The sequence below is a fragment of the Equus asinus genome, chromosome 22 (assembly GCF_041296235.1).
Source record: "Equus asinus isolate D_3611 breed Donkey chromosome 22, EquAss-T2T_v2, whole genome shotgun sequence".
Lineage (NCBI taxonomy): Eukaryota > Metazoa > Chordata > Mammalia > Perissodactyla > Equidae > Equus > Equus asinus.
Genome location: NC_091811.1, coordinates 52,384,456 through 52,401,261, shown reverse-complemented (window position 1 = coordinate 52,401,261; position 16,806 = coordinate 52,384,456). Strand labels below are relative to the sequence as shown.

At 41.7% G+C, this 16,806-nt stretch overlaps 1 protein-coding gene across 9 annotated transcripts in view; it reads right to left on the bottom strand.

Annotated features, from left to right (window-relative positions):
* DIP2B (disco interacting protein 2 homolog B) overlaps positions 1–16,806 on the bottom strand; it is a 208,434-nt gene that overhangs the window by 101,257 nt on the left and 90,371 nt on the right. For all 9 annotated transcript variants that reach the window (XM_070494879.1, XM_070494881.1, XM_070494880.1 and 6 more), the window contains exon 2: positions 7,979–8,050. In XM_070494879.1, coding sequence (XP_070350980.1) covers positions 7,979–8,050 — 72 coding nt within the window. The remainder of the gene's footprint in view (positions 1–7,978; positions 8,051–16,806) is intronic.

Sequence of the window (16,806 nt, the reverse complement as noted above, 5' to 3'; positions counted from 1 at the left end):
CTGGAAGACCAGGGAGCAAATATCCTCTGGCAGCCACAAAAGGAAGCCAAGTTCGGGAAAAACCTTTGGGTCACCAGAACTTCTTACCAGGAAGAACAGCTAGAGAACGTCAACAGAATGCCAACACATAACCACATCATAAACTGCTATGTCTTATCACTCAAAGGGCAGTAGGTAAGAGTCTGGGGGAAAAACGTGGAAACCTAGGGGCCAGTCCCGTGGCCAAGTGGTTAAGTTCCTACACTCTGCTTAGCCGGCCCAAGGCTTTGCCTGTTCAGATCCCAGGCACAGACATGGCACCACTCATCGGGCGATGCTCAGGCAGCGTCCCACGTAGCAGAGCCAGAAGGACCTACAACTAGAATATACAGCTATGTACTGGGGGGCTTCGGGGAGAAGAAGAAGAAGAAAAAAAGAAGACTGGCAACAGATGTTAGCTCAGGTGCCAATCAAAAAAAAAAAAAGTGGAAACCTAGGCCAAGAAAGAACACGTTAACAGGTGAGATCCAATTCTGAAGCAGGAGACAAACACAAGTAAACGAAGTAAAAGCAGAACAAAGTGAAGGGATGGAGGGAGAAAAACAGATACGCCAAGGTCACAAATAATCTCAAATACACAAAGACAGAGCGGAATGTGTACGCCAATGCCATCAAAACCAGAAGCTGCAGCAATGTCCTAAAACAAAAGATGTGGGTGCGGGAGAAGATGCCCCCAGTGCACTGCAAGGCGATTATAAATAGTGGAGAGCTGCAAACAGAGCTGAGGCAGGGCTCCTCTCAGACTCACGGAGAGGAGGGAGGCCCCCAGTCTCAATACTTTAATCGGGCTGGTGTGGAGACGGTAGGATCAGCCGGCTGCTAAACAGCCAAAACGAAGCACTAAGGTCTTTGAGATCATTCCGATTGACGGAAATCATCTCTGCACAAATTCTGAACAATTCTTAAATAGAAATGTTAGGATAAAGAACTCTGATTAAACATGGCGGAATGAACACTTCTATCTATCCCTATTCCTTCCCAAAACACCACCAGAATAATAAAGGCCTGTGGCTGGACAAGAAGATGATCAGTTCAGATAGACGCAGGCAGAGAGAGAGGACCAAGAGTTGTCTCCTCAAAAATAATAACAAGATTGATGAATCAACTAGAAAAAAAAGGAAATGTAATCCTAGTAAACCAAGAAACTTAGCTGTGAACAGTATTCACATACTCATAATAATGTAAACATGGAATGCTGACTTAACAACAAAAAAAGTAATATACTGAGGATTCATCCAGAGTAAGCACGAGATGGGAGATGTGAAGGGGCAAAGGGAAGGGGGGTGTCTGTGTGGTTGAGGGAGGACTACGTGAGAGAAAACTCTAATCTTTTATAGTAAAAAATGAAGAAATAATGCTTCAAATTGAAGAAAAGTCAAGAAACAGAAGTAAAATGTTACTTAGAAAAACAGAGGTAAATGCCAGAAGAAACCACTGAAAGAGTTGAAAGAAGTTGTCTCTAGGGAAGGAGAGGACACTGCTTTTTGTTGTTACTGTTACAAACCTTCTGGTACTATTTGACTATTTAAAATAGATGCATTAATTTCACCTGGAAATAAAAATTAAAGAGAAATGCTAAATCTGAGGTGAGAATCAACATACTGTGCACAGTCTCTTGAGGTTTAGTAGATCTAAATTAGAGATTTACTGAGGGTGGAGACAAGTTGCCAGGACCAATTACTCTCCAATCTGTAGATTAATCTGCTTCTTTCATTACCTTTCATTAGGTTCATCTTCACAGATGTTCACTAAAGGAGAGCCTAGGAATTCTAAGTGTTCTTTCTGTTTGGTTCCACAAACATGTATAAAATATCTACTATGTGTCAAGCACTAATGCTAGAAACTGTGGACATGAGGAACAAAAATAATAATAAAAAAGAATGCTCCTAATTTTAAAGTCCTTAAGAGTCCAGTAGGGGAGTAAGACAAACAAACTATAACCCACGAGACAGTCAGAGAGAGCTTTGTAAAAATGCAACTCAGGGGCTGGCCCAGCGGCGTAGTGGTTAAGTTGGTGTGCTCTACTTTCGTGGCCCAGGGTTCACAGGTTCAGATCCTGGGCGTGGACCTAGCACCGCTCCTCAAGCCAGGCTGTGGTGGCATCCCACATAAAACAGAGGAAGACTGGCACAGATGCTGGCTCAGCAACAATCTTCCTCAAGCAAAAAAGAGGAAGACTGGCAACAGATGTTAGCTCAGGGCCAATCTTCTTCACACACACAAAAATGCAACTCAGGTAATGGGGGTAGGGACTGCTTTTGAACAGGCTAGTCAAGGGAGCCTTCTCTGTGGAAGTCCTGGTTGAACAAAGCCCTAGTAGACTGAGGGAGCAAGCCAGAGGGTGTCCCGGCAGACTTGTCGGTCTTGTCCAACACTGTCTGCTTCCCAGGGTCTCAACAGTACTTGGAACAGAGAAGGCATTTAGTAAATATGTGCTGGTCTGAGGTTCTATCCGTAACCCCTGTATCAGCAGAATAAACTCTTTTTTATTAAAGCTAGTTGGAATTATCAGTTACTTATACCCAAAGTATTTTAAAGATTAGACCACAGGATGAGCCCAGGGGAGTTGCCTCCCTACTCAAAGCCTTCCATTTTCCTGCATCTCCAACAACAGTGGCCAAGAGTGACTAATTTAGAGTGAGAGCGTGTGTGGTTTGAAAATTCAACTCTTTGGGCCATGCCAAAAGAGAGTTAATTCTGGCCCCTTCTCCCTGCAAGTCTGCTAATTGAGGCGTGTGGGAAGCCTTACATCCAGGCTCTAGTAGCTTCCAACTACTGAAAGATGTTCTCCAGGCTATTCCTTCTGAAGAGCATATGGCTCAGAAGGAGTAGGAAATGCAAACCCGTCCCACCTTCATTTCTCCCAGGCCTCTCGTAGTGAGAGCATCTTGAAGTCCTGAGCATGATTTCAACCTTTATCAAGACAGGAATTTTTCATACAGGATGGCACTTAAATACCAGATAACACTTGGGTTTTGCTTAACTAAAGAAACAACAAACATTTCCAATGTTGGGAAGTTTTAAGTGATTTTCAAGGATAATTTTGACACATCAAATTTTTGTCAGCCAGTGATTTTTGAATCTAACTCCTTTGATGCTAGTGAATTAAACGATGCTTATTATCAACCAAAATTGTTCTCACTCAATTTCCACTGTTTAATTTCTAAGTATATTCTTCAACCTTGTGTTCTCTTTCATGTCTCCCCATTCTCCCTATTACATTGTTAATTTTCTTCTGAAGTCCTATTTAAAAGATTTATGTAACTTGTGAGAAATCTAAAATATACATAAATATGCATCCCAAGATAACTCAACTCCAAATCAATTCCAGACAGAAAATCATTCACTAAACTTTTAGATAATCTAAATTTTTAGATAAACATGTGCACATGTTCCAGTAATACAATGTTGCAGGCAGTATTAATTTTTTATTTCAAAAGAGATTAGCGGAGAAGGTTATACACTACACTCAAGTAGCCACCCTCACAGCAAAGCCTCTCACAACTGGAGTGAAGGAATTCGAACAAGGTACTAGAGTCAGAAGAGGCTGAATCCCTCTAGAAGTAAGAAGTAGAAAATTCCTACCAAAAGCATCAAAATGACTTTCACGTCATTTAATTCTATATTAGAAATTAATACTATGTAGTAAGTTTAAAATTTGCATTCCAATGTCATTAAAAAAGATCAAACTAAATGCATTCTTCGAAATCTGCAGAGACAGATGGGATAAACATGCCAAGGGGTAATCTCCTCTTTTGCTCAGAACCTACATAATATAGATTACCCAGCCCTACAAATGATCCCTTTCTGCGAAAAACATGAACAGACTTAAGAACAAAGGTGGGCAAAGGGAGAAACATGAACTGAGAGCATTTACCACTAACAAACGCTCACTAAAATATGTAACTACTATTTAGGGACTTCAGGAAGAAGGAAACTGAGCTGAGAGAAGGCAGTGAGATAGACAAAGGAACAGTGAACAAAGAAATGAATACTGACAACTGTTAACCACACAAAACAGTAATAATAATACTTGATAATTGAGGGGGTATGTAAACAAGGTGGTACTAATATATAAGATAGGGAGTGGTGGTGGTCAACATTAAAGCATTTTTAAAGTTTTTGTCTTGTTTGGGAGGAGAATTAAGATGTCTAGCAACTCTAGACAATTTAGATAAAAAGAAAAAAAGCCTTAGGATAAAAAACACTACAGGGATAAAGATAGTTACTTATGATAAAAGGAGCAATGCACAAAGACAGACATAATAATTCTTAATTTGTGTGTACCTAGTAACATAGTTTTAAAACATATAAAGCAAAACTTGACAGAACTACAAGGAAAATTGACAAACCGACAGTCATGGTACAGATTTTTCAACACACTTCTATCAGAATTGATAGATCAAATAGTCAAAAAATTAGTAAGAATAGAAAAGATCTAAACAACACAATTGACTACTTTGAATTAATGGGCCATAACCATCCACTCAACAAATAAAATACAAATAGATGAGTTACACAAATTTACCAAACACCGGGCACATCTTAAATAACAAAGACTTGATTTTGTATGGGCGTGTTCTCGGACTGCAGTCAGATTAAGGAACACTTATCTTAGGAAAGAAGACAGATGATGGAAGCATCCAACTCAGGAAATTTTTAAAAAGTCAAAAATGGTAAACAAAATGAATACAAAGAAGGAAACATATGCAGGAGCTGAAAATGATAAATTGGAAAATAAAGACATACTAAAAAAAAGATCAATAAAATCAAAAGATCATTCTTTGAAAAGACAAACTCTGGAAGACTCATCAAGAGAAAAAGCAGGAGAGAGATAAGTAAACAATACAAACAAAGCAAAAGCTTTAAAAAACAAAGAGAATATTGTGAATAACAAAACAATAACTTTGAAAACTTACTCAAAAGAGACAATTTCCTAAAAAAATTAAACTTACCAAAACTGGCTCATGAAGAAACAGAAAACGGATAGGACTTGGTAAGAGATAAGAGACAGGGAATGAAGGAGACACTGAGGAGGACTTCTACATCTCTGCCTTGTTGGGCTCATGGAGGTGAATTCTATTTACTCAGAAGGGGAAAACCAGAAGAGAAGCATAGGAACAGGCTGGACGTCATTTCAGTCAGTTTTTGGTGGTGTGTGTGTGTGCACGTGCAGGCAGAGGTTGGTGCCGGTGGTAGGGGTGGTGTGCTGAAGTATTAAATTTAACAGACATGTTTGGATACGCTGAAATGGAGGTTCCTTCAAGATATATTTTGGAGACATTAAGTATGCGGTTGGCTCTATGGATCGAGCTCAGGAGAGATCTGGGTTAAGATACATATTTGGGAATTGCCTGTATTTAAATGACAATTAAAGCCACAGGTACGGCCGAAATACCCTAGAAAGATCGAGCGTTGGTTCTCAAAATGTGGTCCTAGGAAAAGCAACTTCAGCATCACCTGAGAATTTGAGAGAAATCAAATTCTCGGGCTCAGCCTGGACCTAGTGAATCAGAAAGCCTGAGGACCGGGTCCTGCAGTCTGTAGCTTATTAACAAGCCCTCCAGAGATTCTGATGCAGGCTAAAATCCGAGAACCACTGATACAGAGTGAGATACCAAGAGGGCTTGGGCCTTGCCTTGAGAATTCCAACATTTAACAGAGGAAGATGAGCCTCCAAAAATGACTAGGAGTAACATGAACAGGGGAGTAAGAAAATGAGAAGAGTGTTTCAAAAGAAGCATTTCAAGGCGTAGACTGGTGAATACTACTGAGATATCACTTCTGACAGCACCAGAAGAGACTAGAATGAGCTGAGAAGTGAGCAGGAGATGAGAAAATAGAGATAGTAAGTACAGACAGTTGTGAGCAGTTTGACCATAAAGGGGAGATGGAGAAAGGAGAGATGGAAGTGGTTGACAAAGGAGGATTTCTCTTTTTTTAATAGAACAGTAATGAGCATGATGAACTGCTGAGGGAAGAATCTGGTTGAGAAGGAGAGTGTGACTGTATGAGAGCAACAGGGAACTGACAGCAGTGGCAGACCTGGGGGCAACGTAGCTGTCTGCACCAGCAGGAGGAGCATTTTATTACTTACAGTGTCTAGAACTGCTACACACAGTGACAACTAAAGAAGACCAACTTTTCGTTGGTTTTATTATTTTTTTAATTTTCTACAGACACTGCACCCCTCATTACCTGGACTGGGGGTGGCCTACTCCCACTGCCCTGTCCTTGATGTGACTGATGATGGGTAAGATTTCTGGAAAGGGAGGAGGGGATCGGATCCAAAGCACAGGTGGAAGGACTGTCCTTGGATAAGAGGGACGAGTCACCTTTTTAACCAGAAGGAAGGAGGTAAACATGATGGGCGTAGATGTGGCAAGTTTGAAGTCTGGTAGCAGGAAGCTGAAGGAGCTACCATCAGATGACCCCTCGAGGTCATCTAGAAGACCATCCCCACTGTGAGATAACTATGTCACATTCTCTTGGCCTACTGCAACTAAATGTCTGATTCGCCAAATCCATACTCACTAAGCAACCCTCTATTTGTGACTTGGCTCCCCATGTAGGCCTGCCCACGGAGCAAGAATGTGCTGACCACACAGACTTGACTGTGCCTTATTGGTTTCTCATGGTAAATTGATAAATTAGTTTTTGAACATGATTTGGTTTCTACGTAGCTTGACTACAGATAACAAACAGATCATGATCCTTTTCGTAGTTACATCTCTTACTGAGTTATTTTCTCAGGATCTGATTGCTTTTGCACAAAATGACTAAAGTAAACATCTGGGCCTTTAGAGGCATGGGCCAGATCCACAATTAAGCAGCCAATCAGAGTACTCCCCTTTTCTGGCATGCCTTGCTCAGCAAAAGCTGGCTTTTCATTAGCTGTCACTGGCCCAATTTGTATCTCTTCTCTCTCAATTCATTTCTACATCCATCTGTTCATTAAGCTATTTTAAATTGGCTGTCACTGCACTGACCTACTAGTTTTTGTATGAAGGAACTTTTAAGAATAATGCAGGAAATAAAACAAGGCCTTCAGTGAAATATAGTGATATACCACCATTATTCATTTATTTATTCCATTATTCATTCAACAAATATTTACAGACTATATACCCTGTGCAAGACTTGATATTAAAACCATGGGGGATACAAAGTCTTCAAGGTATTTATAATCCAGAAGTAAAAGCAATTAGTTCCACAAAGAACAGGCTTGTGGAAATGAACTCTGATTGCAGGGGGGAAATGAGAAATAAAGAAAAAATTCCTTATAGTAAAAGTGATTAAAGCAGAAATAGGCTACCAAAGGAAATCCTGAACTCTGAGTAACTTTAAAAATATGACGACTTAGAGACAGACAGCCTTGTCTAGAGGCAAAGGTTACAGCAACCCCTCTGGAATTAAGCACAAAAGTGACTCAGGACTTTCTGATATAGAAAAAACACACCAGTCTCTTTGAAGAAGGAATGTCAGGCTGTGAATTAATTTAAAAGTTTACTTAGGGTTCTTACCCCCAAATCCTCAGGGACTCCAATCCTTGAGCTGCGTTGCAACTCTGAATCTGTCCTTCCTTCTTATCTTTGCTCCCTTGCTCCTCTCCAACACAGTTGCTGCTCAGGCATTAATAAGACTAGTTTTTCCACGACCTGGAATTTTCTGCCATTGAATCATGTCAGCCATGCACAGAGCCAGTATCACCCAAGGTCTGTGTAAATGATTTGATGATCTTGGGTATTTTAAAAGTGCCTAGCACACAGCAGATGCTCAGTTAAGATTCATTTCCTCCTTTCTTTCCTTCCGTTTTTTTCTCTCCCCTGGTGAGGAAGGGAGGGAGAAAACAGGAACCAAGAAAAGACAGATCTCCTATACGATAGCATTCTTTGGTGTAAAAATACTGAGAAGGTTTAAACCATGTCTCATTGCCTACCTTGTGTCTGCGGGATGTAGGGAGACAGGAGTTTTGACCTTTTCTTTTCATATCCCTTCTGTGTGATGTCCCCTAAAATAGCAAGAAACAGAAATAGGTTATGCATTATTCTTACTCTGTGGTTGTTCACTGTAAAAATAAAATTAATTACAGAGTGTTATAGAATTACCACATGGATAGTAGGAAAAAAATGTATAGTTCTTTGCCAAGGATTTTGCTATGTGTGATTTCCCACAGGCTTGGAGCTGACTTCTTGTGGAAAATTGTAGGGCTTGTCCCTACACCAGTCTAGCATAGCAATATGCTGCATACCCTGTCAGCGATTCCTGAGCTCCGAGGTACCCCTTGTTGCCTTGGTATTTAAGATATACCAAAATGGAATGCTGCAGGGCTGGCACACAAACGATCTTCTCTCCAAAGTTTCAGTTTGACCAAGTAAATGCAATTGATTTGGGAGGTGTTCAATTACACTGCTGTATAGAACCACATAAAATCAAAAGTCTAGTTAAGGGGAGAAGTCAGGGTTCAGGCACTAGGATGCAATATTTCAAAGGCCCTTCTGTACCCCAGTATCTATGCTGGAACCTAGGGTGGGAATTCCCACACCCTCTCCCCTCAGTTCACTGGTTTGTATTATTTACATACATGTATGTTTTTTTCACAAGGTTAAATAAGAAAGTATAACTGAAGCACACAAAAAGTACACATACAATAAATGCAATAAGGATAAACGGGTTAATAGAGGAGAAAACGTGTGGTTGAAGCATCAAGCAAAATGCTAGGTACCAAAGAAAGGGTAGCAAATGGATGGCTAGAGAGCAGAGTTGAATGGAACAGGAAATGGAGGAGAACAAGGGGACACTCAAGGGAGAATGAGTAATTCAAAGCCAGGGGAATAAATATATGAGGTGAGGTGACATGATAAGAGTATTGTTTTCCAAAAGAGATTTTTTTTTTTTTGAGGAAGACTAGCCCTGAGCTAACATCTGCCAATTCTCCTCTTTTTGCTGAGGAAGACTGGCCCTGAGGTAACAACTGTGTCCATCTTCCTCTATTTTACATGTGGGACGCCTACCACAGCATGGCTTGCCAAGTGGTGCCATGTCCACACCTGGGATCCGAACCGGCGAACCCCGGGCTGCCAAGAAGCGGAACGTGCACACTTAACCACTGCACCACTGGGCCAGCCCAAGATTTTTTTTTTTTAATTCACAGAAATCTTTATTTAAAAGTCAAAATCTGGTACAAAAGTAATTTATATATTCAAACTTACAACATTTACTTATTATATAGTCAATTTGAAGGAAAAAGCATATTTTGATGGACAGAGAGATTTGAAGTCAAGGTGATGCCTGTCAGTTGCTCTTGTCCTCAGCATCTGCCTGATGGAGGAGATGGTGGAGAGGTGACAGGGCTCAGTGAAGGGCTTAAACAGGGGAGCAACACTCACAGATCGTAGTGTACAAAAGTTCACTCTCCCTGAAGAGAATGTGACCAAGGGTAGAGACTAATTGTTACCCCAGGGCTACTACAGTGATCTGGGCAAGTTAGCAGTAGCTTAAACTAAAGACAGTGGTAGAAGGAATGAAAAGAAGTGAACAGATGGAGAGAGCCATTAGCGAGGAAGACCGGATAGGATTTGGTGATCGGTTGGATGTAGGGTAGAGAAGGTTTCTGGCTCGAGCAATGAGGCAGATGGTGGTGACATTCTTTGACAGAAAAATACAGCAAGAAGTGCATGCTTGGTGGGTCAAAGAAGATGTGAGTTGAGCCTAGGAAAGGCCTATGAGACACACAAGAGGATATGTCCTATCAACAGCTGGATATATGGATCTAGAACTCAGGAAAGAGATATGGATTTGGAATCATCAGGATATAGTTGAAAAATAAATTAATATAATCTCTTTGTAGTAACTGGGCAATTTCTATCAAAGTTTTGATCTAGCAACTGCACTTCTAGGAATTTATTCAGTAAAAATATTCACACAGGTGCACAAAAATCAATATGAGAATATTCCCTGACCCTTTATTTGTAATGAGAAAACCAGAAGGACTCTAAATGCTCACATTATAGACTATCTTTATCAGTGGCTCTCAACTAGGAGTGATTTTGCCCCCAGGGGACAGTGACAATGTCTGGAGACATTTTTGTCACAACTGGAGGAAGGGGCACCACTGGCATCTAAGGGATAGAGGCCAGGGATGCTGTTAGCCTCCTGCAATGCAGAGGACAGTCACACAACAAAGAACTATCCAACCCAAATGTCGATGGTGTTGAGGATGAGAAACCCTGATCTACATAATAACATGCAGGTATTCCAAACATACTGGCACAGGAAGATGTCTAAGATATATTAAAGGTAAAAGACAAGTTGCAGAACAGTAGGTATAAGAGGATCTAATTTTGTAAAAAATAGTAATAGATATGTTTGTATATATATGGGAAATAGTGTGGAAGGTTGTGTATATGCTAAATTAACATTTATCCTAGGGGGAACAGGATTATGGGGGAATTTTCACTTGTTTCATATACATTAACAGAGTTTGATGTAAAAAAACAAGCCTGAATGATTTGCATAATCTCAAAAATAAAGATTTTTTTCATTAAGAATGAATCGTTCTGGGGGCCAGCTCCATGGTGTAGTGGTTAGGTTCAGCGTGCTCCGCTTTGGCGGACTGGGTTCAGAGGTTCACATGCCAGGCATGGACCTATACTGCTCATCAGCCATGCTGTGGCGGCGACCCACATATAGAGTACAGGAAGACTGGCACAGATGTTAGCTCAGGGATAGTCTTCCTCAAGCAAAAAAAGAGAAGGATTGGCAACAGACGTTAGCTCAGGGCTAATATTTCTTAACACAATAAGATGGTCACAGTATATAACAAGAAAAAAGGTAAGATACTGAACAGTTTACACTGCATATTCAATTTCTGGAATAACAATACTTTCACACACACATGTATGCACAGAAAAAGTCTGGATTTTTACACACTGAAACAGTAACTGGTTAGCTATGGCTTGCAAAATTATAGATTAGTTGTAGCTTTTTTTCCCTTTTCACTTGCCTGTATTTTTTAATTTTTCTACAATGAACATCCATTATTCCAAGAAACAATAGATATTTTAAAACTGCAATCATGACTACTTATTAAACTATACGAATTTAATCATAATGGCCCTTCATCTCTATTTCTCTAGTGAAATAAGAGAAAATCACAGTGCATTTTTTGGAAACAGAAACCAAAGCTTGTCAAATTAGCAAACTGCAGAGTTTAGGTCATCTCTAACAATACACACAGCTACCAGAGATGTGCGAGCCTACACGGGAAATGAGTCTTTTATTGCAAAAGTCATTCTCCTGTCTCATTTTCTGCTCACAAGCTCCCCTACCACCAACACACACACACACACACACACACACACACACACCACTCCCTAGAGGGCACAAAGATCACTTCCGCAGGCTCAGAACACATCTGATAAAGTCAAAGGTCTTTAAAAGCCTTCTTTAGTGCTTAGAGTCTCAATCATTCACTACCAATAAATGATCGTAGAACAAACTTAGTCTTGGTATCTCAGACATTAATCAACTACTGACCATCTCAGGTTTTGAAAAAAGTCAGTCAAGAGAGTCTAATTCGTCAGCCAGGCCAATTAACTCCATCAGATCCTAAACGAGCAAAGACGCTAAAGAGACTTAGGAGATGAACGGCACAAGGACGTGACGCCTGTGGTGATGAACCACACAACAACTTAGAAACGCCCTCCCACTTTGCTCTGACCACCAGACCCTGCTCAAAAAGTTACCTCCTCTGTGACGCCTGCCACCACTTGTCAGTCACTTCCTCCCTGTGCCCCTACAGCTCTGCACACACTTCTACGATGCCGCTTAGCACATCACTGCTATTTTAATTACTTGTTTACACATCTGTGTCCCTACCAGACTGTGCACTTGAGGGCAGGGGCTGTATCTTGTTCATCTCTGTAGCTCGCCCACAGACTGGCACAACAGACAACTGAATGAGTGACTGCATGAATTAATAAGATGGGGGCCATGAGAAAACAATAAATCAAAGAGATATGAGTACTTGGGTCGAAAACTGAAAATGGGAGAAAAAGAGATCTTCACGTCAGCAGGAGCTGAAAGGCCCAGGGAGAGAAATTCAGTGAACCAAAAGTTTCCTGAAACTTGACAGCTAGACCTCAAAGGTAGCCAGGAAGGCAACACGGGGCCCACCGAAAGAGAAGAATAGCACCCAAATCAGTAGGCACTACAAGCCAAGGGAACTCCAACAGATTTCGATGCATCCCTTGGCCAGAGAGCAAGCCCAGACAGAGGAAGGCAGCTATGCCATGTAACTACATTTGTTATTTCACATTTCTGTCATTGCCCACCTACAGTCTGTGCCCTTATCATTCTCACCACCTGTAGTTAAGCAGTTTATGCTGCACTAAAGCAACGTTTTCTAAACTTGCCCAATTTTTAAGAATTACTTGAGGAACTTGTAAAACTACAAATTCCCAGGCCCCTCCCATGAAGACTCTGATTCACTGAGTCTGTATGTCCAACAAGTGCCTTCCAATGAGTCTTGAAAATCAGGCAAGTTTGGAAACTGCTGCACTAAAGAATCACATGTGGAGTGTGCTGGGCGGTTCCGCTGACTTACTGTGAGGAGGGTACAAGAGACGAGGGCAAGAACGTCCTCTCGGCAGCGACAGCCCCACGGGCGAGCTCAGAGCCTCGGGAGCTCACAGACACTAAGTCACACCACAGGCATTCTCACTCACAACAGATTTTTTGCTATCTGGCATATAAAACAAAAAGGAGTGCCATAACTATACCTGTCTAAAATTTGCATTAAAATGGCATAGATCTAAGTTAAACCTGTTGTTCAAGTTTTTTGAGAACTAAACAAATAAAGGGAGGATTAGACTTCCCCTCCCACTAGGGTAACACATTTCTCCACCCTCGTGTACACTCAGAAGAGTAGCCACTTTCAGGGGTCTGCAGCGCCTGGCAGGTGTGCAGGCACCTGGCCTGAAAAGCTGATACTGACCCAAACAACCAGGAGACAAGCCCTGGGCCCCAGTCCGGGGACCCACACGACTTGAGACTGTCCAGCTGCTTTGGCACTACCACAATCCTGAATAGCCAACACCAGACATATGGAAAGATATACCTGTGTGGGGCAGACAGAGAGGAACTATGATCCCAACTTCTCTCTTGGCCACCTGGATCAATGAAAGCAGCTTGGCTCAGGGAGTCCACAACTCATCTTCAAGGGCACTGACAGAGGGGGCTGGGAGGAGGTGTATGAGCCTGCAGCCACCCCAAGCCTCTTAAAGGTCAGGGGTGATAGGAGGAACAGTCCTCAAGTCGGCTGGCCATCCGAGCGTATATTTACACTGATGAGGTGGTGCCGCGCCGAGGTTAAGAACTTAAAGGGTTTGAGTTAAACAGAACTACTTCTGGATGGAGCACAGCCTTACCACTTCCTGGCTGTCTGACTCTAGACAAGTTTTACTTAACATCTTGATAAATCTCAGTTTCCACGTCTGTAAAATGTGGAACAATTATATCTACCTTGCAAAGTTTTTATTGTGATTGAAATTACTTCGTATAGGGGCTGGCCCCATGGCCGAGTGGTTAAGTTTGTGCGTTCTGCGTCAGCGACCCAGGGTTTCACCAGTTTGAATCCTGGGTGCGGACATGGCACTGCTCATCAGGTCACGCTGAGGTGGTGTCCCACATGCTACAACTAGAAGGACTCACAACTAAAAATACACAACTATGTACCAGGGGGCTTTGGGGAGAAAAAGGAAAAATAAAATCTTTAAAAGAAAAAAAAAAGAAAGTATTTCTTATGGGGTCTGGGCTACAAACATTTCCTGAAAGCACCCTGAAGCCTACCCTACCAGCCAGGCGGGGACAGGGGGAGGCAACTATGTCACAAAGACAGGAGACGAAGGAGCATTACTAATACTAACTGAGCATTACTACACAAGCATTACTAATCCACCATAATTATGTGCCATGGGAGAGATGTACACCAAACGCAGTGTGGAGTGCAGAAGAAAGCACCGTGAACTCTGTCTGGGTAGGAAAAGGAAAGCTGCAGAGTGGTTGACATTTGGTTTGGGTCTGGCCTTTCATTCCAATGTGAGAAATACAAGGTAAACTCCTAAGGATGGAGTCATTTAGTGGTTTCCTCTGCTGCTGATCGGCTCTGTAGGGGTATGGCCATGTTTGGTAGTTCCTTTATGATTCTTACCTCCCAGAGAGAAGTAGGGCAATGCTAACTAATTTTCATAGATGACCTTGTTCAGCACCATGAGCCAAATAAACAGAGTTTGGGAAATTCTGGAAGGTCACTAAGTCACATGTATGTATAACCTTGACGGACAGAGAACAAGGGTTACAGCTCCAGCCATAAACTTTCTGTTCCAATGGAATAAACAGGTGTGTGTCACTAGCCCTGCCTCGAAGTCATACCTATTCAGTCAGAGGTGGGTATGGCTGGGGGGACTTTGTGGATGCCATGAAAAACCTTTTTGAGCACCAAATGGATGATACGCTCACTGTTAAAGAAAGATAAACAAAACAGTACCTATGTCTTCAAGAAGTTCCTGGTCTAAACAAATAACTATAATAAATGTGACAAGTGCTACACTAGAGATTATGTACAAAGTCCTATGGAAGTAGAAAGGAAATAATGGTGATAAAAAATAATTATAATACTCAATAAGAATAAATAAATAAAATAAATAACACTCATTGAGGGCTCATTATGCATCAGTTTGTCACAAGAGCCTCACCACAGCCCCAGAAGGCGATATTATCATCATTTTATTGATGAGGATACTGACACACAGGAAGTTTAAGCAACTTGCCCACAGTCATACCTAGTAAGGGCTGTGATCAGGCTCTGAACCCAGGCAGACCCGGGTCCAGGCCCCCTCCTCCTAAACACTACCCCACATTCATGTTCAGAGAGAAGCTCCAAATTTGGCTTCAGAAAGATTGGGAAGACTTTACAGAAGTTACTCTTGGGCTGGGTCTTGAAGGACGACTGTCAGGAGAGACAGACACTAAGGGTGAAGACAGTTCCTCAAACCCACAGCTGTGGAAGAGAGCGACATGCTTGGAGCAACAGAAGGATATGAACGCTGTAAATTCCATCTCTGAGGAACAGGACACTGGCTCCACTGCTGCTCCTGAGGCCCAGCCAAACAGCAGGACTCCACCATCTGTGTCTCTACATGGAATCCTCAGACACTTGAAGTTGAGGGCTGATATTCATCTCATGGGTCATCAACTCACTTCCCCCTTCATTAAACGCCTCTATGTAACACAATCCTCATCCTAACTTTTCAAAATATTCTGAAATCAATTCATTTGATTTGCCTAAAAAGCCTCTTCAATAAACAGAAAACGTGCTACCTTTACGACAGACCAAAAAACCGAGATGTGAAAAGATAAATATCTTGCTTAAGGACACACAGCTAGACTAGAACCCGGGTCTCTGGCTTTTTCTTATTGTTCTTTGCCCATTGTTTATTTGTAGGTGACCCCCAAACCAGATGCAATAAAAGGATAAAACCTATTGTTCATAAAATGAACAACAGGGGATAAATAATTTTTATGATTCACTCCAAAATATGACTTTCCACAAGGCATTAAAAAATTTCTCCCCCTCCTCAGCAGAGCCCTGGGTGAACTCTCTTTTAATCATCTTTTAAATGAGACAGTCAACTGTGGAAACTATGTTCAACTGTAGTTAAAATAGCCAGCAAGGGGGGCTGGCCCCGTGGCCAAGTGGTTAAGTTCACACACTCCACTTCGGTGGCCCAGGGTTTCACCAGTTTGGATCCTGGACACAGACCTAGCACCACTCAGCAAGCCATGCTGTGGTGGCATCCCACATAAAATAGAGGAGGATTGGCACAGATGTTAGCTCAGCAACAATCTTCCTCAAGCAAAAGGAGGAAGATTGGCAAAAAATGTTAGCTCAGGGCCAATCTTACACACACACACACACACACACACACACAAAATCTTCTTTTAATTCAACCTTGCTAATTTTACAAAAGATTTTCAAGGAAATCAACTTCAGGACATTCAAATTTCCATTCTTAGTGGATGTCCTCTCCTCTTGTTTAGGACAATAACTAGACATTTTCCACGTCAAGAACTTGAGAATAAGCCCAGATTGCTTTCTCCCAAAACTCAAATCATAGAATTGTTTTGGCTGCACAATTCTATTTTCTAGGTCAAACATATATGACTTCTTACAGATGGTATTTCACCTAAGGCACCAAGCAAGTTCAAACAAATAACAAGCAACAGAGTAAAACACTTGAAACACACCAAGAAACTGAACTCTAAGTCTGACTACATCAGCAGGCAGCTGGCTAAATTAATCCATCTAATGCAAAAGGTATGTTCATTTGTCCATTAGAAAAACCATGTCTGCTCATAAGAAATTTGCTATACAAATGACTTGAGTGTTTAAATGGAGGAGGAATCTCTGGGATGGCTCTGTCAGTAGACAAAGTACGGGTTCTAGCATGAGGCAGACCTCAGTTTGGACCCTGAGCCTGCCATTTACTGGCTCCTTGACAAGTTACTGAACAATTCTGCCTCAGGTTCATAATAGGGAAAACTGGAATAACTCCTACCTGGTGTGCCTGTGATGAGTCTTGAATGACAGAACAAATGCCCAAGTCCCTGGCACACAGCACACATTCAACTGGTTTTAGTTGACACCACTCCAGCCCCAGCCCCACCCTTAAGTCCTAACAATAACTTTATCCTTAAAAGGGTTAT